At 34.4% G+C, this 27375-nt stretch overlaps 4 protein-coding genes across 5 annotated transcripts in view; 2 read left to right on the forward strand and 2 right to left on the reverse strand.

The window, feature by feature from the left end:
- LOC129792394 (retinal homeobox protein Rx) overlaps positions 1 to 15142 on the forward strand; it is a 33772-nt gene extending 18630 nt beyond the window's left edge. Inside the window, exons 5-6 of one of the 2 annotated variants that reach the window (XM_055831403.1) lie at positions 14119 to 14284; positions 14350 to 15142. In XM_055831403.1, coding sequence (XP_055687378.1) covers positions 14119 to 14284; positions 14350 to 14843 — 660 coding nt within the window. In that variant the 3' untranslated portion in view covers positions 14844 to 15142. Of the gene's footprint in view, positions 1 to 14118; positions 14285 to 14334 lie in introns of both variants that reach the window. The other variant, XM_055831402.1, reaches the window with a different exon arrangement.
- LOC129792365 (transient receptor potential cation channel subfamily A member 1) overlaps positions 1 to 27375 on the reverse strand; it is a 1125827-nt gene that overhangs the window by 623777 nt on the left and 474675 nt on the right. The window lies entirely within an intron of this gene.
- The window catches only part of LOC129792430 (PIH1 domain-containing protein 2), a 927269-nt gene that overhangs the window by 623777 nt on the left and 276117 nt on the right, over positions 1 to 27375 (reverse strand). The gene's annotated exons all lie outside the window — the stretch shown is intronic.
- Positions 24948 to 27086, forward strand: LOC129792433 (actin, muscle). The gene is made up of 2 exons (XM_055831495.1): positions 24948 to 25146; positions 25860 to 27086. The coding sequence occupies exons 1-2, from the start codon at positions 25107 to 25109 to the stop codon at positions 26948 to 26950; spliced, it is 1131 nt and encodes a 376-aa protein (XP_055687470.1). The 5' UTR covers positions 24948 to 25106; the 3' UTR covers positions 26951 to 27086.

Raw genomic sequence — 27375 nt, forward strand, 5'->3', positions numbered from 1 at the left:
TTGGTGTCTCTACACTGTGTTATTACCATATTATATATACCTTTACTCCCGTGCCTGTTAACGATTATATTGGCGGTATAAGCGATTTACTATCACTCCCACCATTCAGCTTTTTTTTTCGAGGTACTTTGACAAAAAAGAAAGAACGAACGAAAAAACACGAAGGGTCCCCCCGGGTCTTCCCACAAATATAATTGATGAATGAATTTATTTCATAATTTCGTGATTAATACAAATAATGAGGCGAAAAAGTAAATTGAGGATAAAAAATATGATTTTTGCCTCCTCCTCAAAGGGTGAGACAGTTATACTCAATAAACGATCTCATAAATATCAGTGTGAATTAAATGTCTTTATAATTTTATAGTTTTTTTTCTTTCCGCGATATTCTTTCTCCTCTCTGTGTATAAACTCCAAAAAGCAAACAGAAAAATTGTCATTCGTGACAATACTTTATTTATTGCTCTTCTCCACGCTTTTTTTTCGAAAAGAAAATCACCCCATACTTTGGCTATATAATTATGGCGTGACTCGCGCGAATTGGTGATAAAAGTTCTTGTATTATTTCACAGGAAAACGATTTTTTTTTCACCGCGCACCATTACGTCTCTATCAAATTGAGAATTTTGTAAGGGGAATCAAAGTGAAAATAATCTGCAATCTGCTTTATTAAATTTACCGCAGGAAACACTGCAAACTTTCAATCAACAAGCCCTTAAAATCAAAATTGCTTTCTTTCACATTGGAAACTTTTTGAACAAGCAAAAATTTTTTCCCATTTTGACAGAGATTTATTCCATTCACCCAATTTATTTATTTCATGTCTGTGAAACTGATATTTTAGGTGATTTATTTTGGCTTCCAATGTTCTTTCGTTATTTTTTAGACAAGGTGATTTTATTAAAAAAAAAAGCCTCGCTAGCTGTAGCTATTATCTATGTAATTGATTGTTACGGACATGATGGTCTCAGCAGACCTAGGACCTAGTTCTCAAAATACGTCAAAATTTTTATAATAAAAAAATTATTAATATCCAGAATTCAAGCTCTTGTCTATGAAGGGATAAACAGAATTTTTAACCCTTAGAAGGTCATTGAGTGATACACAGACCAAAACCGTAATAGTTCTAAGTGTTTTTGATTTTTTTATTTAATTAGACTTTTCCTTATTGAGTTAATACATTGAATTTACGTAGAAGAGAATAAGGAAGACGTTTTGGCTGAAAAGCGATCTCTAAGTGTATTAACCCTTCAGGTCCACGATCAATCTAGCGAGCTGATTGAATTAAAAATGATTTTTGTTGGTTTCCTTCCATTTTTGGCAGAAAATTCCAACTCAAAAATTTTCGGTTTTTCGTCCTTCCTCAACCTGTGAGTCTCTATAGGGATGTCCTTTTGTGGTCATAAAATGATTAGGAATTGTAAAAACATAGTCTTGTACTAATTTGGACTCAATATTTAAAAAAAAAATAACTACACAAAATGAAACATTTTCAAAATCTAGTTTTTGGGTCAGCGTATGACCCAATGGACCTGAAAGGGTTAACCGAATTATTATCATGTTGAACGTGATTGGTTTAAAAGATGTGTAGGCATAGCAAAAATATTTTATTTATAATTTTTCTTAATACTTTTATCAATTTTAAGAATATTTTTTCTTGTGCCAGCAGTTCTTCATTGTTACTACCCTTATTTTTATCGAGTAATGAAAAACCATTGTTATTAATTAAATGTACTTTTAGTCCTAATGTCCTGTAGATTATGAAATTTCTATTATCCTGTCTATATTATTCACTTAAATGATTTTCGTTCTTTATCCACTTAATGTGTCGTACACTATGTCTTTCAAGTCTACCTACCTACATACATACCTACATACGTATGTACATATGTTCGTAATCACCCTTCCCCCAACCAAACAAAAAAAGAGGAAATTTATGCCAGAAATTTCACAAAAGAGTCCTTCGTGAGACGTTGCTTAACGCCGGATAATTTGATTTTTATTGCATGGATACATTTGTTCAATTATCCTTCTAAATACGACGTAATGTTTATTAGTTAGGTACCTATCTGTATAATGTATATGAAAAAATGTAGCTCAATGAGTTGACAATTAGCATGGTTGATTTGATAAAGATATGGGGTTATTTTCAAGCAACATGAAACATGTTTGTGGAATCGTGCCCCTATTTGTCCATGTATGCCAAAGGAAATTGCTCACTTTGCATATAGCCTCGAGAGTGAGCAGAAAAAAACCACAAATTCATGGTAAAAATCACAAAATCCTCGCTGAGGTCTTCTCGGTATTCCTTTGATGATGAATTCTTTTTATATTGGAATCCGTGCAGAATTTATATATTGCACAAAGCTTCGATATATTGCACATCAGCATCAATATGTCAAAAAAGATGTTATAAAATTTTTAATAAAGTAAAGAAAAACGTTTCCTCTGAAAATATATAGCAGGAAAAATCAAAAATTGCAATTTTTGATTGGAGGAAAATTTATAACTTCGGAAAAACCAATATTAATGTGTGGAATTATGGGAAAATTAAAACGAAAAATCCTTATGTTTCCTTTGTTTTCTTTTTTATATAATAAAAATCATTTTGCAATGAGATTCACCCAAAAACATGCAAAGTCAATGCTATATCATAATTTTCCTATAATTACCTACAGTACGTGGTGTATGTATGTGAAATACCAATTATACATAACATTATTTTCGAATGAGCACCTTTGGAGGAAATAAACCTCATTGGCACTCCAATAAAATTAATTTACCAACAAATTTTCCCCCTTTTTGGCTTTAGTGGTGGAGAAATTGTGTTGTGGTTGAGTGAAAGGAAAAGAAAAAAAAAGTCTCACATTATTGCACAATTTTCCATAACTCCCCGCATACACCCGCTTAACAAGACGAATTAATCAACTTCCATTAGGGGTTGTGGATTCTTTTGTGTTGGAAATTTACCTTTGTTTTTGAAAGAATGAAATATTTCACAGATTTCACTTGAAAGTATTTTTTTTTATTTAATATTTTTTGTATTTGTCTTAATATTAGTTATTTTATTGAGTTGATATTCAATAAGAAATAATAAATTTGAATACAAAAAGAAAGTCTAAAATAAATCAGAAAAAATTTGATTCTAAAAAAATTCTTTAAAAATTCGTAAGTTAAAATAAAAGACATTTCCTTTTTGAAAAACTAAAATTTACCTTTTGGTAAGAAAACACATGAGAATTGCTGTTATATGGCATCAATTCAGTGAATAATGTCGTGCGTGTGGAAATGTTAAACATAGTCGATGGATATTTTACGTATGAGAACAATAAAATTATGTGCACGGCCCCATGTAGTGAAAAAAAATGAAATAATGCCAATTTTTGAATTAAGATCCATATCGGGACATGCAATGTGTATTATATGGTTTCGATACTATGAAAATAATATACATATAATGAATAGGGGTTGAATTTTCAGTCTCTCTCTCTCTAAAACTAACAACAATCAAGGGATGGTCGCTTTGTCCTTCCATGGCATCCACATAAAAAAAATTCCAAGCAAAACGCATAATCTCCGATCTTGAGGCAAAAAATTTCAATGGCAAAAATGTATTTTTGATGGAAAAATCTCTCCATTTGAAGCTATTAAATGGTCGCACGAGTCTCAAAATAAATCCCCGTGCCACGAGTGTCTCATGATGTGGAGCAGTTACTGTTTAATCGATACTTAAGATAAGATCTCAACGCGCGCATTAGTCTAAATAATTAAATTAATTAGTGTCGCCATATCGCGTGCGCCCCCATATACAGAAAATGTCCCAATGAAAGGAGAAAATACATTCACCCAACTCTATCCAAATGTGACTCACACCATCCCTCGATAAAAGGCCTCCAGAGTGAATGTTTTGTTTGCTGAAATTTATACACACTCGCACCCAAACATTTGAGCATATTAATGTCCTGTTCGAGGCATTAGTGACGATAAATAAGGAAGTGGATCTAAATTGGTGGAGTGAATTTGTTGATTGTGACGTCGGGGGTGAGCACTTTGTGGTTTACCTCCCCTTAAAACCCTTCCCTCCCATCAATGGTGATTTCCAAAGCACCTAAGGGAAATTTTCCAATGCAAGAGAGATTTTCACGTTTGCTCTTGCAATTAACAGGTATTTTGCCATTGCCTACCAAAATTGGTTTTACCTCGAAATATAGCAAAGATCACAAAGATAAAAAATTGTATTTTCGAGGAAAAAAACGTTAAAATTCAAACTTTTTCTTAAAATTATTGTATAAAGATTATTAAAATATTATTTCAATTTCAAATTATAATTTATTCAGTCATCCGAATAATCAATTTTCATGTTTTCAACGATGATTCAACATTATATAAAATTGAATTGCGACAAAACGTTCTTTCCGAGAATCTCTGTCCATATATTCCCCCGAGGGAGAAAAAGATTTAATTCAATAACATGAAAATTGCAAGGAAAATAATGAAAATGTCTTTCATTGTGGCAAACCCAGACAAAAAAATCTCATTTAAAATAAGAGATAATTGCGGAGGTGTAACCAACCAAATGTTGGGATGCTAAAAATGTCCTCTTACACACCCATTTTCTCTTACCTCAATAGTTAGATGAAAAATTATGGAAACTCCTTGCTGTGCTCTATCAGCATCCCCTCTATGTGGGCTAAGTTTGTAGCAATTTTCATCACTGTCCAAATACAATTAGCGTTGGTGTTTTGTCGTGAGTCAAAACTATGAACAATAAAAAAAAGTTAAGTACGCATTAATAGCTTGTGCATCTGTTACAAAAATCCAATGGTTTTTCATACAAAAAGGGGCTACACATTTCCTTCAACAACCCCTGAGTTTTACTATATTTTTTCACGAGGGTTTGTGAGGGAAGAATTCAGAGAGAAAATTGTCGAATTTCGTGTTTTTCATCGTGATGCAATATTATTTAATATTATTGCTATTAAATTCCGTATATAACGTAATTGAGTTGAAAAGTTTTCATATTCAATTGACTCTTAAGGCCTCTCTCTCACTCTTTTCACGAGGGTGGATTTTTTATTGAATTGAAAATTAACAAAAGCCCACTTTTGGCAGTACAAGTGTAAAAAAAGCAAGGGGACTCAATTGTCAAGGTACCTCTGCCACCCCCAACCTTCCTTATATATGTATGTTGAATGTGCCAGGATGAGTTGCGAATCTTGACTTGTTTGTGGAAAATTTTCTTTTAAATTACTTTCTTCTTTCCACCACACAAACCACCCCCTCTTTTCATATTACGGTAAAACCTTTTGCTGGTTCTGCGCAGCATCCCCCCAAATGTTAGCTGCTGTACCACCACAAGGGGAGCCTGTTATACGTAAGAGAGGGGCCACCTGGGAGAGAAGAAGCTGACACAGGTGAAAAACTTCCTCTTTCACCACACCTTAATGGCATTTATATACCTCTCCTCGTGGCCAATTGGCATAGAAGCACCTAGTGGGGGGTAAACTCAACGGAGGGTTGGGGATGGAGCAGTGTGTGGGTGGGTGAAAATATACAAGAGACGAAGAAAATTGTTTAACGTACCGTGTAACAATATAACCAATTTGTTGTGAAATTGAAAATGGCAATGAAGACATGAATTGAGGAATTGCCTGAGTGTGTGGAGCTTTTTTCTTGCGCACCAGAGCTTTCCTCCAGGGTGGCACGGGGTGGGGTTCTTTTTTTCTCGAAAGAAAAGAGGATGAAGAGGGACGTCAATGTGATGGGAAAATTCTATTACTTTTTTCATCATTTTCACTCCTTTTATTGGTGAGATGCGATCATTTGTTATTTCATCTGACATTCTTCACAATCCTTGCTCTTCCATATTGGAGTTTTTTTTGTGTCACTGATGGTTATTTTATGGGGACGAAAGCCTTAGGTTGGGCAAACTTTGTGCTGAAATTTTTAATAAGAAATAAAAGAATTTTTGAATTAGAATTTGTATTAAGCCAACACTGAAAAATTGATAAAAATTGAGAAAATTCTGACAAGTTGAGAATTTTTATTCATCTGAAAGTTTACGTTGAAGAATCGTTAAAATTTCAATTAAAAAAACGGTGAAACTAAGAAAATCTTTTACCTTTGATCACCACCTTTTGAGATTCAAAAAGCATAATGTTACAAATTCAATCATTGATCAAGCAAATCCGTGATTTTCTAGAAAAAAAATCAATTAACTGTTACCTATGCTAACATACATACTTATATATGTTTTCATTTGGGATTTTTTTGACATATTAGTGCTATTGAGAGATTAATATGCTCACAAAGAATAAAAAAGAGTCAGAGGTTTTCAAGCAAAAACAAACAACAAGCAGATGTTCAATGAGTTTTTTTTTAGTTAAGAGAGAAGGGTACAAAAACGCTAATTTTACACTCAATTTGACGCTTCAATGGACCCTAATTGAACTCTTTTTTCTTGCCTCCACTTCACAATCATTCTTCAGGCTCAATTTCTTCTTCTTCCTCCATGCGTCTCTCGGACGAAGTGAGATTAATCGCGCTGACCCCCACAGAAGATTCTGCCATGGCGCAGGAAGACGCCCTACCGGACGCCAAAAACCCATTACAAGTGGATCAGGAATAAATAACAATTTTTCCTCACAAGTAAATCCCTCTGCCCATTTTTTTGCGCTATCAATTGCATCCGGTTTCTTTCTCACAATGCCAAAGCGCCGAGGCGCTTGCTTTTACTGCGGAGGGGTTGATGAGGAGTGACGTGCTGGGAAAAAAATTTCCCAGGGATTTTCACTTTATGTATTGTGGAAATTGTATCCAAACATAACAGATGTGATTAATATAATAATGTATGCGGATTATGAGGTAATGATAACGTGCAAATTGTATTTTTGACCTTTATCCACCCAAGGATCATTTGTAGAAAATTATTTTAACATTAAAAGAATCATTTGCGTCGGAGCTGAACCCTCAAAATTACATTTTATGGATTATTTTATGATTCTAACGTGTCCAAGTGTGTCTTAATTGAAAGAAGAATCTTAGATAATAAGAAAGATCCTAAGAAATATTTAAGGATATTTTTTGAAAAAAATAAATCAAAAGGCGAATTGGAACCCGTATTAATAAAAAAAAGGCGAATTCTCTTTTCCTTAATGACTATTGCCTGAAGAAGATCCCATCTGGTTCGAAATGTAAGCGAATTAAGAAATAAACAAGACGAGAAGGAAGACCTTGAGGAAGACTTAAAGAACAAGACAAGAGGGAAGACTTCTAGGATAAAATAGGACATAAGAATTTCAGGGCAAAACAAGAAGGAGGACCTAAAAGTATTTGAAGAAAAACATTTTTATTTATTTAAATTTTCTGCGGCGCATAATTTTTTCAAGAATCTTTAAACTTTCCTTATTTATTGCCATAGATTGCATTAAATTATGGGTCTCTCAGTCTCCAAAAAAATTGGGCTGTTTATCTGGCAAATATTTGGAACATTTTAGCGAATCGTTCGAATCTTGACGAATAATCAGACTGTTGACAAAAAAATCCGAATCTTGACAAAGATTTCGAATCTTGTAGAAAAATCAGAATTTTGACGAATAATGCGAATCTTCTTAACAAATAAACCGAATCTTGACGAATAGTACGAATCTCGACCTATAATACGAATCTTGATGAATAAAGCGAATCTTGACGAATAGTCCGAAACTTCTTAATGAATAATGCGAATCTTCTTAACAAATAAACCGAATCTTAACGAATAGTACGAATCTCGACCTATAATACGAATCTTGAAATAATGCGAATCTTGACGAATAGTCCGAAACTTCTTAATGAATAATGCGAATCTTCTTAACAAACAAACCTAATCTTGACGAATAATGCGAATCCTGACGAATAATTCGAAGATTTTCGTTCAGATAAACATCCCTTGCCAAGAAATAAGCCTTCAAACTACAACTCACAATTAAACGTCCACCCACACATCTGCCAAGGGAATCTAAGTACATACATACAATACAGGATAACTACAATTCAATATAGATATGCATAAAAATTAATAGATTCATGCAGCAATTAAATTGAAAATCCCATATGCTTAATCAATTGCAAATGTTCATGAATTACCCATAACAATAATGATCCTTTTTGATGTTTCATTGATATCCTTCTTCCTTTTTTTTCCGGAGAAGGTCAATTTTCCATCGTTTTGCTACTCATCATTGAGGGTGAGAATGCTCATTTTGAGGGTTGTGCATCAATGTGAAGTCAAGCGTCAATAATCCCAAACACACGTCATCCGCTCCCTGGATATTTGTCAAAATACACACCCGAGTACTTTTATGGTCCTGAGGCTGGGCAAATAAAGTGGGTTAATTAAAAAACGATTACGTTCTCCCATTTTGCCATGAAGAAATACTGGGGCGAGGGTTTTGTGAGCGCACAAGGCGCAAATAAGATGCGGAATAGAGCGAAGGTGGAAGGCACGAGAATGAGTTCATCTCAATTCAAATTTCTCATTGTCGTCCCTTTTTGTGCCTTCCAGCTTCTTGTGCCACACCACTGTTCTTCATCCCGGAGAGTGTCTCTAAATATACTTTTCATCTCATTATACTTCATTATAGAGACTCAAAGCATTTTCGTCGGCAATATCAAATGACAAGAGTGTTAAATTTCATATAGAGCCACCGATTTGTATGAGAAATTACCTTCCGCTATTGTTTGCAATTATCTTTCATCATTCGATTATACTTCCATAATTTAATTTAAGGGACGCTGAATTGTTATATGTTATGTAGGCATAGAAAAAAAACAGGAAATAAAAATGCTTCTATCGAGAATATAAAATCATCTCCTTGGGCAATTGCTATTTATATATATTATGTGTGTTCCAAATGGATCCACTCAGAGATGAAGTTGCTGAATCATCGTCCTTTTTGCCACTCAAATTAGAAATTACATGTAACACCGGCGTCTCTTAATCCCTCTCTCTACATCTTCCACTGAGGATGATGCCTTCCATTTCTATACCAAAAATGCAACAAACGTTGCTTTTAATGCCCTATTTAAGAAATCCATCAGCTTACACTTGGGTTAAAAAGAGTTGTATCAACTTTTGAAATAAAGGATAATTTTGTATCCTGAAGCGAATATATCAGAATTGGGTGAATATAGTAGTTTTATCCGAAACATCACTTTCTCTTTATCTATTAGCTGTGATTTTTTCTTCAAAGAAGCACAGCTTCTCTAAAATTCAAAGTCGTCGAATCGGGCTCAAACTCTGGATGAGCACGAATTAGAGTCCCCACATTCTAAAAAAAACGTATGCGCCAAAAATCTTTCCGTTTGTCCGGCCGGCCGGAAACTTTCCCTAAATTGCAAGAGAACGGTGGCAGATAGAAACTTGCGGTCAACGGCAAAGTTCATATATAAGCCCCCACCCCCGCGTTCGCCATTTTGAATAACCCCATTTTGTTTTCGCTATATCTCAGCCCCTAGTGGTCAAAATTTTGGTATGATGTAGGGACCATCAAGACCTTTCCAACGATACCTTATTTTCGAAAATCGGCCAAGCCGTTTAGCCAATATAGCCGCCACAATTTCTCATCGAAAATCGACCATAACTCGAGAACGGCTTGACCAATTTTGATCAACTCGGGCTCAAATGAAAGATCTCAAGATGCTCTACAATTGCTCGTAAAGTGGCCGCAAGGGGCGCTTAAATCAAAAACAAAATTTTCGATTAGTTTTCGATGAATATCACGAGCACCGCTTAATAGAATTGCTTCATATTTTGATATGTTATAGTTGGCTATAATATCTTTTTATAAACAATCTATTTTGCAAATAGTCACCTAGGGGAAAAAATGTTCTGAAAAATGTATTAATTAATCTAAATAAATTTTAATTTTAATCTTTAAAAAAATCAGGGGGGGGGCAATAACTATTGCGTTCATGGTGCAGTTGCTTGCGTTCTTGCGTTCACTTGCGTTCGCCATACATTTTTGCGCTCACTTGCGTTCAGCCATACATTTCCTGCGTTCACACTTGCGCTCACTTGCGTTCGCCATACATTTTTGCGCTCACTTGCGTTCACTTGCGTTCACTCCATATAAATATCGCAAATCTTGCGTTCATGGTTCACCTTAGGCCATAGTTATTGCCTCCCTGAACAAAATCTATAATATCTTTCACCATTCCAAATATTAGGAAAATCTCTTTTTTTCCGTGAAAATGTCGCCGTTTTTCCCTCTTTTCCAGCAGTGTACTTAAAATTTTTTTCGGAAGTGTTAAAAAATGTTATTTTATCTTGATTTCTATCTGTAACACATTCCTCTGTTGTTAGCAATGTTGATTTTTTGTCACTTTACAAGGAAGGATAGGCTAGGTAGTCCCTCCATCAATTTATCCATTAATATGGTTGGGATTTTGTCGATTTACTACACACTCAACAATGTTCCCAAATTCTCGTGTTTTTTACCCCTCGCTTTTTGCATCTCATGAGATACATCGCCAAGATAGTGGCGTCAGGATCCTTTGTGTCTCCATTATGTCTCTATTCTATGTAACTGGCAAAGGGATAATTTTTATCCCCTCTTATATTATTTTTCATCTCCTCTTCTTCATCCGTAGTTGTTATTTGATGATGATACACTGTTCTGTGATACAAATTAAATGTCTGGGAGTTTTTTTTGCAATCATTCGTGGTATGTATTGCACAGTATAATGGATGCGGGAAATGATGATACTATGTATGTACAATGTACATATGTATGTATGGTGAGAGAAGCAGAGGAAACGAGAATATATCAAACCTTTGATTATGTGGAGCATTAATCTACCCTAGAAATAATTGATAAATTTAATTTGAAATTTCAATCATGCATTTGTTGGTTCGAAAGGGTTGGGGGGGGTGGAGGGGTTGTGCAATGCAAATGGATGAAGCCTTTTCCGGCAACGCAACCCCCAGAGCGCGAGTTTTTCGCCCCACACATCCACAGATTCCAAGTAATTAATTCAAAACAAACAACTTTTAATGAAGTCATGTTTCGTACACAAACTAAATTCTAGTTTCCAACGAAATTGAATTAAATTGTCTCTACATCCAACCGACGTACACACACATTTTAATGAAGGTTGTTCTGCAATTAATAACATGATGAGGAAAAGCTCTCGCACCCACTCATGTTGACAAGGAGAGAGGTGGCTATATATGCAGTATATGTAGTTTATGGCGAAAATGTGCATTAAATTAAAACTGTTTTTAATGCATCGAATATTGTATCAAAAGAGATGGGAATTAATTAAAATGCTCAACGGAGATTTTTGTTGTGAATTACGTTCTCAATTAATTTGCAAATTGAATAATTGATTTAGCTATTAACTTGGGTTGTGTTTTTGTATCATAAAAGCTTAATTTTAATTAAGACGCACGTAATTAAATTTTCTCTCCTTCACTCCAAATAGCATCCCTCCGTCAAAAGACGCAACACCCACCATCGACAATTTCCCACACCATCACCACCACCCGGAGAAAAACCCCTTTCCCAGCCTCAATGGAGCTTTTGGCATCATTAAAAGTTGGTGCCCTTTGAACGTGGCGGGGGTGCAAATTTTCAACAAATTAAATGTTAATATAATTACGTTCTTTAATGAAATTCTTTCAATTTATGAATTTTGCGGAGAACGCTCATTGAATATTTATTTTATGCGTTATTTTATTTTCTCTCCGCCCATTAAAAGCTCTGCTATTTTTTTCAACAACCTCCTACGTCTGTATCATGACCTGACTTTTACAGCACAAAAAAATCATAAAAAAAGAGAGAATTTTGAGGCGATCAGAAAAATGAATTGATTGCATTTTTCTGCTCATGACAGGACTATTAACAAGAATTTCATACATCAAACAACCTTCATGGATTCTTTTTGCTCCCATCATCATCCTGTACCGTGTAAATGGCAAAAATTACACACAACACTCGGCTTTTCCCTCTCCCATTGCTTTCAATAGAAAAACCACGACAAATTGGGCTACATTTGGGCGAGGGATGATGAGAAGAATTTTTTGCAATAATATTTCAAAGAGGAAAAGATCTTTTTTACGTTATTTTGACTGATTTTGAGTCATTTTTTTAAAACATTTTATAAGGAGAAAAAAATGTGAAAATTTCTTAACAAAAAAGATCATATTTGTTGTTTTAGAACCCTAAAGAAATTTCAAAATGGCGGAAGATGACTATTTTGAATTTTATGTAAAAGACTAATCATTTTTTATTTGAAATAGCTTATAAAACTTGATTAAAATTTGTTCAAAAATATAAAGAATGATGTCATCACTGTGTATTGTTACTATTAATGCATGAAACATTCGCGCTGATGTTTCATTAATGAGTTTTGACAAAGTATTTTTATGTTTCATGCATTCTCACGTCTTTGTTTGTATTTTTGGACAACTTTCAATGGTTTTTCCCACCTCGAATAAGGTCATGAAATATTGAAATGAATAAACTCTTTTCTAACTGGAAGACTTCAAAAAATTTCCAACACGAATGATCCCAACGTTAATAAACTTCAACGATTTTAATAGCAACGAAATTGATAAAATCCCATATTAAATTCATACTTAATTCAATTAAAATTTCCACTATTATGTGCAAAAACACCTCTGGCCCTTCATTGATTTGTTAAATGTTAATTTATGTTTATTGGAAAATTATGATTATGGCATGAAAATGGTGGTGTTGTGATTAAAACTAAAATTAACCCTCATTTAATTTACTCACAGTCACTTTGTGCAATTGATGAAAATAATTTGCTTTTGTAATTCTCCGTGATTTTTTGAATTTACGTGTGGGGGTGGGTGAATGTTGTAACCACCACCCCCGCAGTTGCTGAATAATGGGACAATAATTAAATATCAATCAACATTATATCATTTACGGGTGTGTGTGTGAATGTCGAAAAGAACATAAAACGACAATTAGAACGAATTAATCACGTCGTGTAATTAACCCTAAATTTATTTACGTGCTATGTCACCTAATTACACTTACCCGTGCCACCTCCATTTTCCTCCACTTGCCAGCCACCCCCAAGCACAGAGCTTACCCACGACGTGATTAATGAGATACGATTACATTTGATTCTTTTTCGATATTACCACACTGAGTCGTTTTGTGGTTTATATTCGATTTGCTGATTTTTTTTTTTTCACTCGATCTGGAAAAGAATGTTTCGAAATGGAAATCAATGAAAATGCAGATTGTGGGTGACGTGAGGGTGTAACCTTTCACGAGAGTAAATTGAGGGGGTGGAGGTTGAGAGATGAGGCGCATGCCTGGACCAAAAATCCATGAAATTGCCCAAAAACTGTTCACCCTACAACGCTGTGAGGAAAATGGCGCGAGGGTGTTTTCCCGGTCACCCCTTCTCCCAAAATACAGACTATTTAATATTGAAGCGTGCGTCTCATATTTCGATATTGTTCACTGTTTAACTGATCATTAAGTGGGGTTAATCAAACACCGTGCACGTGCTACAACCAGATCTGACTTTGTTCTCCGTTGTGTGCAAAAAAAGACACATAAAACCCTCCATTGCACAGCCTCCACCCACTCAATTGTAATATTTTTCCTACCGTGGGATTCCTTTTATGCATTTTCACACAACAATATAAATGAGAAAAATTCTTCAAGCATCAACGGAGAGATATTTATTTTAATTAGTAACAGTTTTATGCTCTATATCCAAATAGAGATTTATGCAATATGCTCATGATTCATTCCATTCATTGATTAGGGATTTGTCGGGCAAATTGATAAGTTTTCATTCAGCTTCATTTATATAAAATAAAATGACTTTTCAATGTACTTCACGATCAATGCATTTCTTCTTGTTAATCGAATGGAAGTGATGCGAATTGCTCAAAAAGGTGTGAAGGCATTAAAACGGCGCAGAGATTGTTTTATTGTATTGTAGAAGAATCTTGAATTAATTCCAAAGAAAATTCATGGAAAAGCAAAATCTTCAAATAAAATTAATGAATTCTTTATTCCTTTTTAACATAATTGAACCCTAAAATTACAATTTTAGAGAAATAAAATTGTTTCTTTTTATCCATAGGTTTGGTTTCAAAATCGTCGCGCCAAGTGGCGACGTCAAGAAAAGTCGGAGAGCCTTCGTCTTGGACTGACCCACTTTTCGCAGCTTCCGCATCGTTTAGCATGCAACGGAAGCTCCCTACCGGTGGACCCATGGCTATCACCTCCATTGCTTTCAGCATTGCCAGGTAAACCCCATGACCTCCATTTTACTTTAACTCCCACGTGCACTCAACAGACTTCCTCCTGGCAGGTTTCCTGTCGCATCCACAGACGGTCTACCCAAGCTACTTAACTCCCCCACTCAGCCTGGCACCGTCCAACATCTCCATGAACAATCTCGGCCTAAGTGCAGGCGGCCGCGTCATTAGTGGTCCACAGATGGGTGGCCCCGGAAGTGTTCGCCTCTCGCCGCCGGGTCATCACGTTGTCATGCCGCCGGCCACGATGGCGTCGCAAAGCACCCCACAGACATCACCACCGCGTCCACCGGCATCACCGGCACACAGTGTCTCCAGTAGTCCCACCACGTCACCAAGTGGTCGTCCACCGCCGCCGGAGGCACAAACACTTCCGCCGGAAGTGCAAGAAATTCAAACACCACAAGATGGGCGTCTTCTGCCCAAGGAATGCGCCATAAACATGACGATGAACAACGCCGACATCCGAACCAATTCCATCGCAACACTTCGCATTAAGGCCAAGGAACATCTCGAGAGTATCAATAAAGGGCTGACGATAGCTTAGGCTAGTAGATTTTATTAGATTAAAATGAAAGATGTTGAGGAATGTGCTTTCTAAAAAAAAAACTTTAGCTGTTTTGCTAATTTTGGCAAATTACATTTTTAACAATTCAAAAAAAATAGTTAATAAAAAATCCAAGAATTATTGAAAGAACATTTGGAGAAAAAGAGAAGACGGTTTTCACGGATTTCTTTTTTCAATTTTAAAAATTTGGCTGTAAGAAATTATTTATTTCTTGTTTGAGAAAATTGAGTAGAAAATTCACAAATAAAAAAAACATTCAGCAAACAATTTTCATTGAAAGAAAGATTAAAAATTATATTAAAAAAGGTAAAAAAAAACTTTTTTTTTGAAAAGTTTAGTTCTAAATGCGCAATTTTTAAACTAATCTTTCATCAATATTAAATTTATTACAGATTTATTAACCCTTTCGTGTCCATTGGATCATATGCTAAACCATGAAACATTTCATTTCCCTGATTTTGAAATAATTTTTCATACTTGAAAATGCTTCAAAGCATTGAAAAATTGGTTTTTTGTAATGATCGCTTTTCTATCTTTCATTATAAAAATTATTTTTTAAAAAAATCAGTAGAAACTAACCTGTTATGTTTAAAACAGCGTATATGTATATTGGGAAAGGGTTAATTTTAACAATTCAAGAACAACAATTTTCTATCTGCCTTAAATATGTAGGCAACTTAACTTAAATTAATCAAACAAATAGTTGATTTTTGTTACATTTTTTTTTTATTTCTAAAATTATTTTCTCTCTATCTCTACCATCTCTACACAATAAACAGCAATTATGTAAAATATTAGTTTAATGTAACTAACAGTCATTTTGTTTAGTTTAAAAATAAATAAATATTTACCTTTCATAATTGAGAAAGAAATGCAGAGTAAAGTTTCGTTCAAAATATATTTTATTTAAATAAATCTTTCTTTTATGTTTTTTTAGTTAAAAAAAAAATATTCAATTTCACTATTTCCTTCTTTAAGGGGGGTCTCTTTTGTGAGCTGGTGAAATTTAATGTTTTTATTTTTCTTAAGGTTTTTCTTAAACTTGATTTTCAAATGTTGGTCACATTTGAAGACTTATCTTTAAAGAGTAAGAAAATCACTTTCCGACATCTTAGATGCGACGCCATCTTGAGATTTTCCTCAAAACACAAAGGTAGGTTTTTCTCAGGATCTACTGGATGGATTTTAATGGGGTAAAAAGCAAATGAAAGAGAACATACCCGTGCAGATTTTGATGTACCAGAATTTTGAATTTCCCCTCCGGGGCTGAGAAAAGTGGAAAAATGTGACTTTTTTCAGATATTTTTGACGTTTTTCCACTTTTCTCAGCCCCAGAATGGAAATTCAAAATTCTGGTACATCAAAATCTGCACGGGTATGTTCTCTTTCATTTGCTTTTTACCCCATCAAAATCCATCCAGTAGATCCTGAGAAAAACCTACCTTTGTGTTTTAGGGCAGCTCTGCGGAAAAGTCGGAAAATCACAAGATGGCGTCGCACCTAAAATGGCGAAAAGTGATTTTCTTACACTTCAATAACTAGGCTACAAATTTAACCATCATCGGATATCCAAGTTAAAGAAAAACCCCAAGAAAATGACAACATTAAAAATGTGTAATATCTAACAGATTTCCCAAGAGACCCCCCTTAACAGGCATTTAAACTATTTTTTACACCAAAAAAGCACATTCCTAACCGCGAAGAAACTAGATAATATGTACATGAATTTGGCAATAGTTCCACGCGCATTATACCAGTGAAAGAGCACAATTTCTCTAAAATTGTGACGTTGAAGATGAAAAATAAATAAATGATAAAAATATCTAATTTATAATGACCCTTAAAATTAAATATGAATTTTGACATAAAATTATGCAAGTTAATAATTTGCCCAATGAGATAAGAATAATGAATGAGAAGAAAACACAGGAGAGAGCAAAAAAAAAATGTGCATAGAACTAGAAGAAAAATTGTCTTTAGATAAGCAGAATTGAATTAACGAGAGTGGACTATAAAGAAGAAAAAATCAATGCGTTAGATATTAAATTATATTGTATAAACTTATTAATAGCAATCATGAATGTAACATAAATAAATGAGAGGAAATTTGTAAATAAAAAGCATCTCTTCACGTGATCCGATCGACCCTCCCTAATCAATTTTCCGGGTATATAATATTGGGTAGTGGCGGGTCCCGGCTCTTGTGCCCCGAAATTGGCATGAGGGCAAATACTGATTAACATTTAATTGCTTTTGCCGTACAATTGTTTGTAGATTCCGTCGGAATTCCCCGGCAAAATGTGCCTCCCATCCAATAAAAATGATTGGCACCTTTTTGGAAAAAAAATATTCCACCAAACCGCCCATCGTCGAGGGGATTCACTGCGGTTTTATTGGTCCGTATCCCGTAGATACAATTCAAATAAAAATTGCCAACAGATGCACAAAGTAATTAAAACGTTCACCCACCCCCAACCGAAGGGGGTTGGGGAGAGTTTTGATTAAAAATCCACATGGAGTGTCTCACTTTGGCCCCAAAATTCCTTCACTCCAATTTCCGCCCTCTCCTCCGACGAAATTTTGTCGACATGCAATGCAGAAAACTTTCCATGCCCACCCTCTCGGCCTATTTAGCAAAGGTACAATGTTGGTTAATTTTAACTTGTGGAAAAACAACAGGTTTAATTTGTGTGAAAGAAATTCAATAAAATCTAAAAGTCTAAATTGTGTGACTCCTTCATGTTGCAAGAAGACAATTTATTTGGATAAGTTTTTTAGAGAGAGAGAGTAAAAAATTACTTCACCCTTCCTGTAATTTTCCTTGTGCGATTAAATTAGTTTTGCAAGTGGAAATTGTGAAACTTTGCATAAAATCCTTGAAAAAGTTTTTAAATAAAGGACTTTCACAAAGATGGAAGTATTTTGTTTCTTCGCTGCGAAATTTCGTTTTCAATTTATCATGGAATAAATGTGAATTAAAAACATAAATAATTTACAAAAAGTGAAAGTGAATGGATGATTTAAAAGGTAAGTTTTCTCGGGAATTTTCTTTGGTTCTTCTTGGAATTAAGTTATATTTTTTTTAAGTTGAAACTGGAAATATTCTGATGTAAAAAATAGTTTTTCTAAACAATTTCTCTACAAAATTCTTCTAAATTGTGAATTTCTTTGATGCATTTTTTAAAATTAGTTTTTCATGAGTTTTTAGGCATTAACACATTCACAAATTGTATAAAAAGCTTGTATAAAAAATATTATAGAAAAGTTACGTCTCGTATTAGACTCTACCCACTTGAGAATGACTCAAAAATCGTTCAGAAAAAGTCCTCAAACTTTCAAAATTATCGGAATATATCTACAAAATCTTTTTTTTTTTCGGAAGATTTCCAGAGGGATATGCCGAAATTTATCATTTTTAGGTATTTCAATTAAACAGAAAGAATTTCTGATGATTCAAAATATTTTCAAAAACTGATTTTCTTGAAATAATTTTTTTATATCTAAATATTTTTAATATTTTTATTCATTTAACCACATTCTCCTGTCCAAAACAGTATTTTTCGTATCAAAATTGAAACCGTAAAAGTCTTTTAACCCGTCTTGTTTTTAAATTAACCCGAATTCGTTCATTTTAATATATTTAGTACGCAAAGGAGTACGCACATAAATTTCATTTTGTTGATTTTCAAAGCTTAAAACGACATTAAAAAAAGTTTTCAATTTTTACAAAAATCAAATGGATTCACAGAGAAAGAGTTTTAGAACTTTTTATGCAAAATTTCAAGAATATTAGTTGAAAATTGACTTTTCTGGAAAATTTTGAAGTCAAAGTTGGTAAAGATTTCAAAAAAAATCCTGGATGGGTTACAAAAAAAGCTCCTTTTCGATTAACTTAATTTTTTTTATTTCCATATTTTTGAGGAAGTATCATTTCACTTAATTTTTTATTTTTTTTATCACCTTTCATCGGGCAATTAGCCTAACAATCCCGATGAACCAAATTAGTGTGCAACAGAGTGTGAAGTGAAAATGCGGTGGTTGGTATTAATTTCATCAAGAGGCCTCTGAAATTGTTGAATAATTTACACCGAGGATATTTTGGAGGTGTCATTTTTGTAGATTACATCTTTCATTGCTAAGTGCCATCGAGAACCACCCTCACATGTAATATAGTGTTTGTTTGCTTGTTAATTATCTCTAAAAATTAAAGTGGATATACATTTGAAATTGACTAAAATTACATGATTAGAGTTATTTGAAACACGCGCGCACTAACAATATGTAATTCTTTTTTTTTACATAACATTGTAATACACGTAGCTATAGGGGCAACTGGGGCAAAAAGTTGAAAGTGCAAGGGTTCGGAAAATGGACTGAAAAGGCATTTTCCCATTGAGGCAGAAAGAAATACTCTGAGACAAAGTTTGAGCCAGAAAAATTTCCTATAAGATAAAAAATTTTCTCGAAACTCGGGAAAATATTTCTCCCAAAAAATTAACTTTTTACCCCATCTTCCCCTATGCTATGTATTATTGTGTATATAATATAATGCCCCTTGTATGTGATCATGCGCAAATTTGAGAGCTTCTGTGCTTTTTTATGTGCTTCAGCTAGTCGCCGAATGTTGTCGCTCTATTCGGTATGAGGGTTTTAACTCACAATTCAAGCTCAAAATGTGTTATTTGAATTTTTAACGCTTTTCTACATATTTTTGAAGCTTTTAAAATAAATTAATTTACAACATTTTAAACCTCAAACTCTTTCTGCTTGATTAATCAAGAGACGAATAAAGCAAATAAATCAAGGCGGTGCAAAATGTCCTTTAAAATAAAAGTTTGCCTCTAAATCACAGAGTAGGTGGACAAAAGAATGGGTAGCTCATGGTCGCGTGTCACTGTTTTCTGCAAACAAGTGCAATACGTCGGGAGCGGGACATCCTGCTCCAGGACAAAGGGAAGCTGCGATGGGTGAAGGAGAAGAAAAACTATGAATACGAGAAGTTTAGTCATCAGTCAGAAATCTACTTTATATCCTAAGCAAATAGACTTTATAATATGTAGTACGTATACACCAGAACTCAATATATTACTTCTCCGAAATACAAATAATAATGGGATTGCAAACAAACTCAAATAACCCTCCATGGAGATGCCAATATTTTCACTAATATATATTCCATGTACATAGCACGCAAGAAATGGAAATTCTGCGACAATAACTGGCTAATTTTCTCAGGATTCAACTATTCATATAGCAAATGGGGTTAAATACCCAAACTCCATACTTCTCTGCTGTGAAATCTAATAAAATTCCCACCACAAATAGAGCAGTATGTGTGGATGACAATGAGGGGGTGACTGATGTGAAGTCGCAGGGGTGGAATTATCTCCTAATGACAGATTTATTGGAAAATTGCCACTATACACACGGCAAATATTTATTTTTGACCTTCTTTCGTGATTTTTGGCAAAGGGCACACCACCCCCGCAAACATAAAATGTGTGCGCCCTATGAAATCCAATTGGAAAGTTTTTGTAAATAGATACAATGAAATAAAATCAATTTTGGCATTTCAATTTGCTAGCATTTCAACAATTCACTCATACCCAATCCAGTTGCCACCCTCGCAGTCTTTCTTTTTGGTAAATTAGAAATTATGTTATTGCTGCCGCACATTCTATGACGGTGAGTAAACACAATAATTTTGCAAAGAGAAAGAAACAGAAAGTGATTCCCATGAGAAAATCTTATGTAGATATGAGGAGATTTGGTAATTTAGGCAATTAAGGAAGCTAAAAAAATCATTTGGTAAATTTTTTTGGTAAAGTTTGCTACATTTTGTGTGGACTGTACCATATGTTTCTGTCTTTTTGACGCTAGAAAAGAATATTTTACATAGAAAAGGTATAGGGGAAATGGGGCAAAATGTTAGAAAATCAAGACCACACATCTCCAATATCTCAGTAAATATTATTTCGTAATTGTTCTAATTTAGTCAAAAGGTACCTTTTATAACTCTAACCAAGCCTATAAAGTTTTATAATAATTGATCTAATATTTTGGGATTTATTTAAAAAACAAATTTTTCAAATTTCAAAGTTACTTTGACCTTTCATTTCAATATCGTATTTTGGCGTATTTCTGTGTAATTTTTTTTTATCCAAATGCATTTTTTGATAGAGTAACTATTGCTGAACACGAATTTAGTCTAAATTTTCCGAAAAAATTTTCCGGGTTTTCCCGTATAACACTGACACTAAAAAGTACCACTTGGGGCAAAATGTTAGAAACTGTTTTTAAGGCTGTTAACTTTTTTTTTGTTTATTTATTTTATTTTTTTCCAGTCGGCACACTTAATACTTATAATTTAGCATGTTATATTACTCTCTATTACAAATATAAAATTATTTAAAAAATAAAAAGTGCAATTTCATAAATTTTTCATTTTTTTTTATTTTTTGTATTTTTTTTATTAAAAAAAATTTTTAATTGTTACACAAATACCTTATTATCAATTGCTTTTATAGTGTTTAGATGAAATAAATTCATAAAATTGAAATTTAAGGCCAAAAAACGCAAACTAACATTTTGCCCCATGATTTTTGAAACAGGCAAATGTGCAAGGGTTTGGAAAATGGCCTGAAAATGCATTTTCCCGTTGAGATAGAGAAAAATCGTATGAGACAAAGTTGTAGCCCGGAAAATTTCCTATAAGATAGTCCTCATGAGAAAACTCAAATATTTTCAGGAAAATCAGGAAAATGTTTCTCCCAAAAAACTATCAAATTGCCCCATGTCTCCCTATGAATTTTTTCAAAAATTTTGGTTCAATGTAAAATGACAAATTATTGGTATTCTGTTTTGTATTAATTTCATTTGTTGGTAAAATATTAGTAAAATTTAACAAATCTGTAAAATAAATGACCAATTAGCAACGTATTACAATCATCATTTTCAATCAGAGTTTAGTTATTTTACCAACAAATATATACATGGTAAAGTTTTTTTTTACCAATTACCAATTTTACCATTTATTTTGCGATTTTTTGATCAACAATTTTGTGGTTAAAATAAATATTACAATATTTAAACACCAATTTTTTATTATTTTTTTTACTACCTATTATTTAACCAAATATATAGAATTGAACCACTATCAATTTACCAAATACCAATATTTTGGTATTATCCAAGATGTAAATATGTTTATCAACAATGAAATGTGTTGGAAAATTTGATTTTTACCAACTTTTATCATTATCCTTTTTGCCAAAAAAATTTATTAGGAATTTGTTGGTAAAAAACATTATAAATTCCAATATTTGGTTAAAACTCACGACTTTATCAATACGGTAGTATTTTATCGAAACTGTAAATGTTTACCAGTGCAATACCAACAAAATAACCATTTACCAAAAAATACCAAAAATTTACCACCTATTTACCAATAAATTCGTACGGTTTTATTAATCTGCCTTTTTAAAAATTAATTTGCCAGTAAATTTATTTTCAAAAAATCTTTGAACACATTTTCATTGCTCAAAATGAATTGAAAAATCAACTCCCCCATTTAGGTGCTATTGAATGGCAGGCGCGGCCTGACATAGCGCCGAAACGTGGAATTGCATTCTAAGGGTGGAAAGGTCCCCTGAAAGAGAGAGCCCACTGAAGCGGGGAGTGCAGTGGAAAAGCAAAATGCAATGGAGCCATAAATAAACACGCTATTGATTCATTGATTAATCAATTTACCTTCCAGCAGGTGTTTAATTCACATTAGAAACCACCCCCCAAATAATTTTATCATTCATCATTTGCTCTGGCAAATTGACATTCCCAGCCCCTTCGAGGCGATGCGATATAAGCATAAAATGCAGTGAGTTTTCTGGAAAATTGTGAGAGGGGTTACATAGAAAATAAAAATGAGAGATATGCGATGGAAAAATTGAAAATAGAAAAAGAGCATAAAAAGAGCGATGAGAATTTGTGTGGCGGAAAAAGTGTCAATGAGCGAAAAGTCAATTAACGTACGGCTCTTTTGATGCTCATCATGATGACAATGGATTCGGATGAGGGTCTCAGTGTCCGGCAAATTGAAAAATAATTAGATTTTCGCATGAAATAGCGCCAGCTAATTCGACGGACATCAAAAGACTCTGCCCCAAAAGCACCGGTCCAATCGATTTGTGGCTTTTTCGAACAATTTTCCAAAGCAAAATTCTACATTAATCCCATTTTGCCTTTTATCCAATCTCATATGCATGAAGGAAGAAATCCTTTTTCTGACCAATTCCATGCATGTTTTAGTATCTCAACAAGGAATGAAAATAAAAAAAGAATCAACCTCTAGCAATTTTCCCGGAAAAGTCAAATAAAATAAATTTCCCCATAGCATAGATTCAATAAATCCACTATGGCGTACAAAAATTCAAGGGAATTTCGTGATATTGCGGTGATCTGGAAGTGATCACAGAGTAAGTACATCATTTTATTAAAAGATTCTTCTATTTATAAACATCCTCTCAATCTATACACCACACTGCAAAGCACCCGAAGTGATCGCGGATTTTTAAGGAGATCCCAAATCAAACGATCGAGCTGCCGGACAATAAATAGATTTTTTTGTGACTCACAAAAACTTCACAAAGTCAAGATCAACAATTTCAGAGAGATTTGCAATAAGACGTGGTGGTTGGTGAATGCTGATTCAGTGGTGAGAAATGGTGGGAGAAGGATCAACAGCTGACTGAAGAAATTCCACATACTCAAGAAGAGAAATGCCCCGAGATGATCATTTCCCAGAGCACTTCCCAAAACATTCACTTTCCTCTAACATGGCATGGATTTATTTTTAGAACATCGAGCTATTTTGCTTTCATGAATTAACAGAGTTGACTGTATCATAGATTAGAGATTAAGACAGCTTATTTAGTCTGGTAGATAAAGTTTTATTTATTCCAATTAATGCTTATTAAATTTTCTAGAGAGGGATGAATTCGGTTGATTTTCAGGAAAAAAGGACTATATACGTCCTTGTATGAAAAATCGTTCATTGGAGAAAACAATCGAATATCCAAACAGACTAACTATTTTCTACTGGACTCAGGTGGAATAAGCCGTCGAAATTGTCCCAAAAATTTAAAAAAAAAATGACGTCAACGTTTTGTTTTGAGTCTTATTCAATGAATGAAGCATTCACGTTGATGTTTTATTGATGATTTCTTGACTTGAAAGGTATAAAAGAAAACATTCTGATGACGTCATTTTTAACATTTTTGGGCAAATCTTTGTTACCTATTTTCAGTTCATTACTGTGGAAAAAAAAGTAAGTCTCTTGGGCGATTTCTGAATTTTTATTTAATCCTTCTCAGGATTAAGTATATTTTTGAATGTTTCTGGGAATAAAGGGTTTTTCCATATAGAAGTGAATTAACTTCTTTGCAAATAACTTACAATACTTTATCGCAGTGAAAGCCTAGAAGAAGCCAAAAATGAATCTCATTCACCTCCTAATATTAAAGTTTTTAACCATTTTAACCCTTTATCAAATAAATTTATGAGTTTATCTGGGAAATTCCTTTCTTTATGCCGCAACTCTGTTATTCATTGCTTGCGGGAGTACCCGAGTGACCAAAGATCAACAGTATGACACCACTTCAACGTCACCTGTGACGAAGTTATAGCGCCATTAAATTAGAAGAAACAGCGAAAGTCACCAATTTGGTCGCAGAGTGAGAAACTCATATATTTTCAGCCCATTAATTAGTAATGTTTGTCGCGTGTCTCGCGCATTTCCTGCACTTCCTTACAATGGAATGAAATTCCACATGCGGATTCCTAAAAATAGAGCCACGAACGAGATGAGATGAGGTGTTGATGTGGGATGTATTCATCCCTCTCTGCGTTACGCGGGATTTTCTTATTAGATGACTCTCCTTTGGAGGTATTCTGTATGTAATAGGCATGTCGCACCACACGCAATGGTGCGAAGGCAAATGAAAAGTATGCGTTTGGAAAAGAGTTGTGGGGGAAAACGAAGAAAGAACGATGTTGGCGCATTAGATGAAATCCTGCCCTTATACGGTACGACTGTCGTGGGTTATTTTTAACATACCCCGAACACATATAAGACACCACAAACGTAGTCTAAAGTAACTCAGTTGCTCCAAGAGCGTTCATCAGAAATTCAGTATACCTCCACCGGAAAAGAACCTCTCCCGCGAGAAGACTCCAACGCAAACAACAATGTGTGACGAAGAAGTTGCTGCTCTTGTGGTTGATAATGGTGCGAAAGTTTTTTTGTTTTACATTTTTAATGCAAATTAAAACTCCTTTTTAAACAAAATTTTTTTAAGAAAGTGGCTGAAATTCTTTCAAAAAAGAAAGTTGTAGTTGCGATCCTTAAAAAAAAACAGTGATCCTAAATATCAAGATGGAAGAGAAGAAAATGGATCAAGTTCTATTAAAACATTTAAATTGTTCGATTGAGTGATTGTGTTTAATATGTTTCAGTAATAAAAATATCATTTTTGTAAATTAATTGCTTAATAATTATTATTTAGAATTTTTCAATCAAGTGATCAGAAACTTATTGATCACTCGCGATCATTCGATGATCAGTGTTATGCCAAATGAAGATCAAACAATTTTGTGATCTTTAAAAGTTTTTATTGTTGAAATTAGTAACAAAAGATCATTTTAATTTATTCATTTAAATGATCTACAAGGTTTCGATCACTTTCAATCATTCATGAAATTAGAAGATAGTGATCATCCATTTAGTGATCGATATATAAATCTCGAATCAGTATGACTAAAATAAATCATTAAACTGTGATCAATTTTTTAATTAAGTAAACATGATGACGATCGCGATCATTTGAAATTGTAGAAAAAGGTCAAATATTAAAATTTTAGCTACAATTCGAATAAAAATCTAAGAAATACAAAAAGGAAAATAAAATTTAAAAAATTAACAAAAAATCATTTTAATTTCAGGCTCCGGCATGTGCAAGGCCGGTTTTGCCGGTGATGATGCCCCCCGTGCTGTGTTCCCATCCATTGTAGGACGACCACGTCATCAGGGAGTGATGGTTGGCATGGGTCAGAAGGACTCCTATGTGGGTGATGAGGCCCAGAGCAAACGTGGTATCTTGACCCTCAAGTACCCCATTGAACATGGTATCATCACCAATTGGGACGACATGGAGAAAATCTGGCATCATACCTTCTACAATGAGCTCCGTGTTGCCCCAGAGGAGCACCCTGTTTTGCTCACAGAGGCCCCTCTCAATCCCAAAGCGAATCGTGAGAAGATGACCCAGATTATGTTTGAAACCTTTAATTCACCCGCCATGTATGTGGCCATCCAGGCTGTACTCTCCCTCTATGCCTCTGGACGTACAACGGGTATTGTTCTGGATTCTGGAGATGGTGTCTCCCACACAGTGCCCATCTACGAGGGCTACGCTCTCCCCCATGCAATCCTTCGTCTCGATCTTGCTGGTCGTGATCTCACGGATTATCTCATGAAGATTCTCACGGAACGTGGCTATTCCTTCACAACCACTGCCGAACGGGAAATTGTCCGGGATATCAAGGAAAAACTCTGCTATGTTGCTCTTGATTTTGAGCAGGAAATGGCCACAGCAGCTGCCTCGACGTCTCTGGAGAAGTCCTACGAACTTCCCGATGGACAAGTCATTACAATTGGCAATGAACGCTTCCGCTGTCCAGAAGCTCTCTTCCAGCCATCCTTCCTCGGTATGGAATCCTGCGGTATTCACGAGACCGTCTACAACAGCATCATGAAGTGCGATGTGGACATCAGGAAGGATCTCTACGCCAATACCGTAATGTCTGGTGGTACTACAATGTATCCTGGTATTGCTGATCGTATGCAAAAGGAGATCACCTCCCTTGCCCCGTCTACAATTAAAATCAAGATTATCGCTCCACCAGAGAGAAAGTATTCCGTCTGGATTGGTGGCTCCATTCTCGCTTCTTTGTCCACATTCCAGCAAATGTGGATCTCCAAAGAGGAATACGATGAATCTGGACCAGGAATTGTTCACAGAAAATGCTTCTAAGCACGTACTAAAAGTATTTTATTTTCACTTTTTTTTGTTCATAAAACCTCTCAAACAAAAGCTGCGTGAGAGGTAAGAATTTTGTATTAAGAGATGTATTAATAGATCATAAATAAATAATAGAAATTTCTAAGAATGATTTAAAAGCATTCAGCACTTGCCACCAAGCTTGCCACATATTTTATGCCCCATGACTGATCATCCTGTGGCTGTTTATTTTGGCTCTTCACTGAGATTATCTTCTTGAGAATTATTCCACCAAAAGTACTCAAAAATGTGATCCTAAAGGCATCTATTTTTGGCATACATTACTATACAACCGCCAACGCAATGAAAACTTCCTTCATGAGGTATTTTTGTCCACTGTGTGATGGAAGATGTTCTCTAGGGAGGGTAGATTACTTATACAGAAGGCTCATAAACTA

Source organism: Lutzomyia longipalpis, chromosome 3 (assembly GCF_024334085.1).
Source record: "Lutzomyia longipalpis isolate SR_M1_2022 chromosome 3, ASM2433408v1".
NCBI lineage: Eukaryota > Metazoa > Arthropoda > Insecta > Diptera > Psychodidae > Lutzomyia > Lutzomyia longipalpis.

What these genes read in the sequence shown, in the direction of transcription:
- LOC129792433 (XM_055831495.1), top strand. Translation starts at nt 25,107, where the DNA reads ATGTGTGACGAAGAAGTTGCTGCTCTTGTGGTTGATAATG. An exon ending in TGCTCTTGTGGTTGATAATG is followed by an intron (nt 25,147 to 25,859) that starts GTGCGAAAGTTT and finishes TTTTAATTTCAG; the next exon opens with GCTCCGGCATGTGCAAGGCC.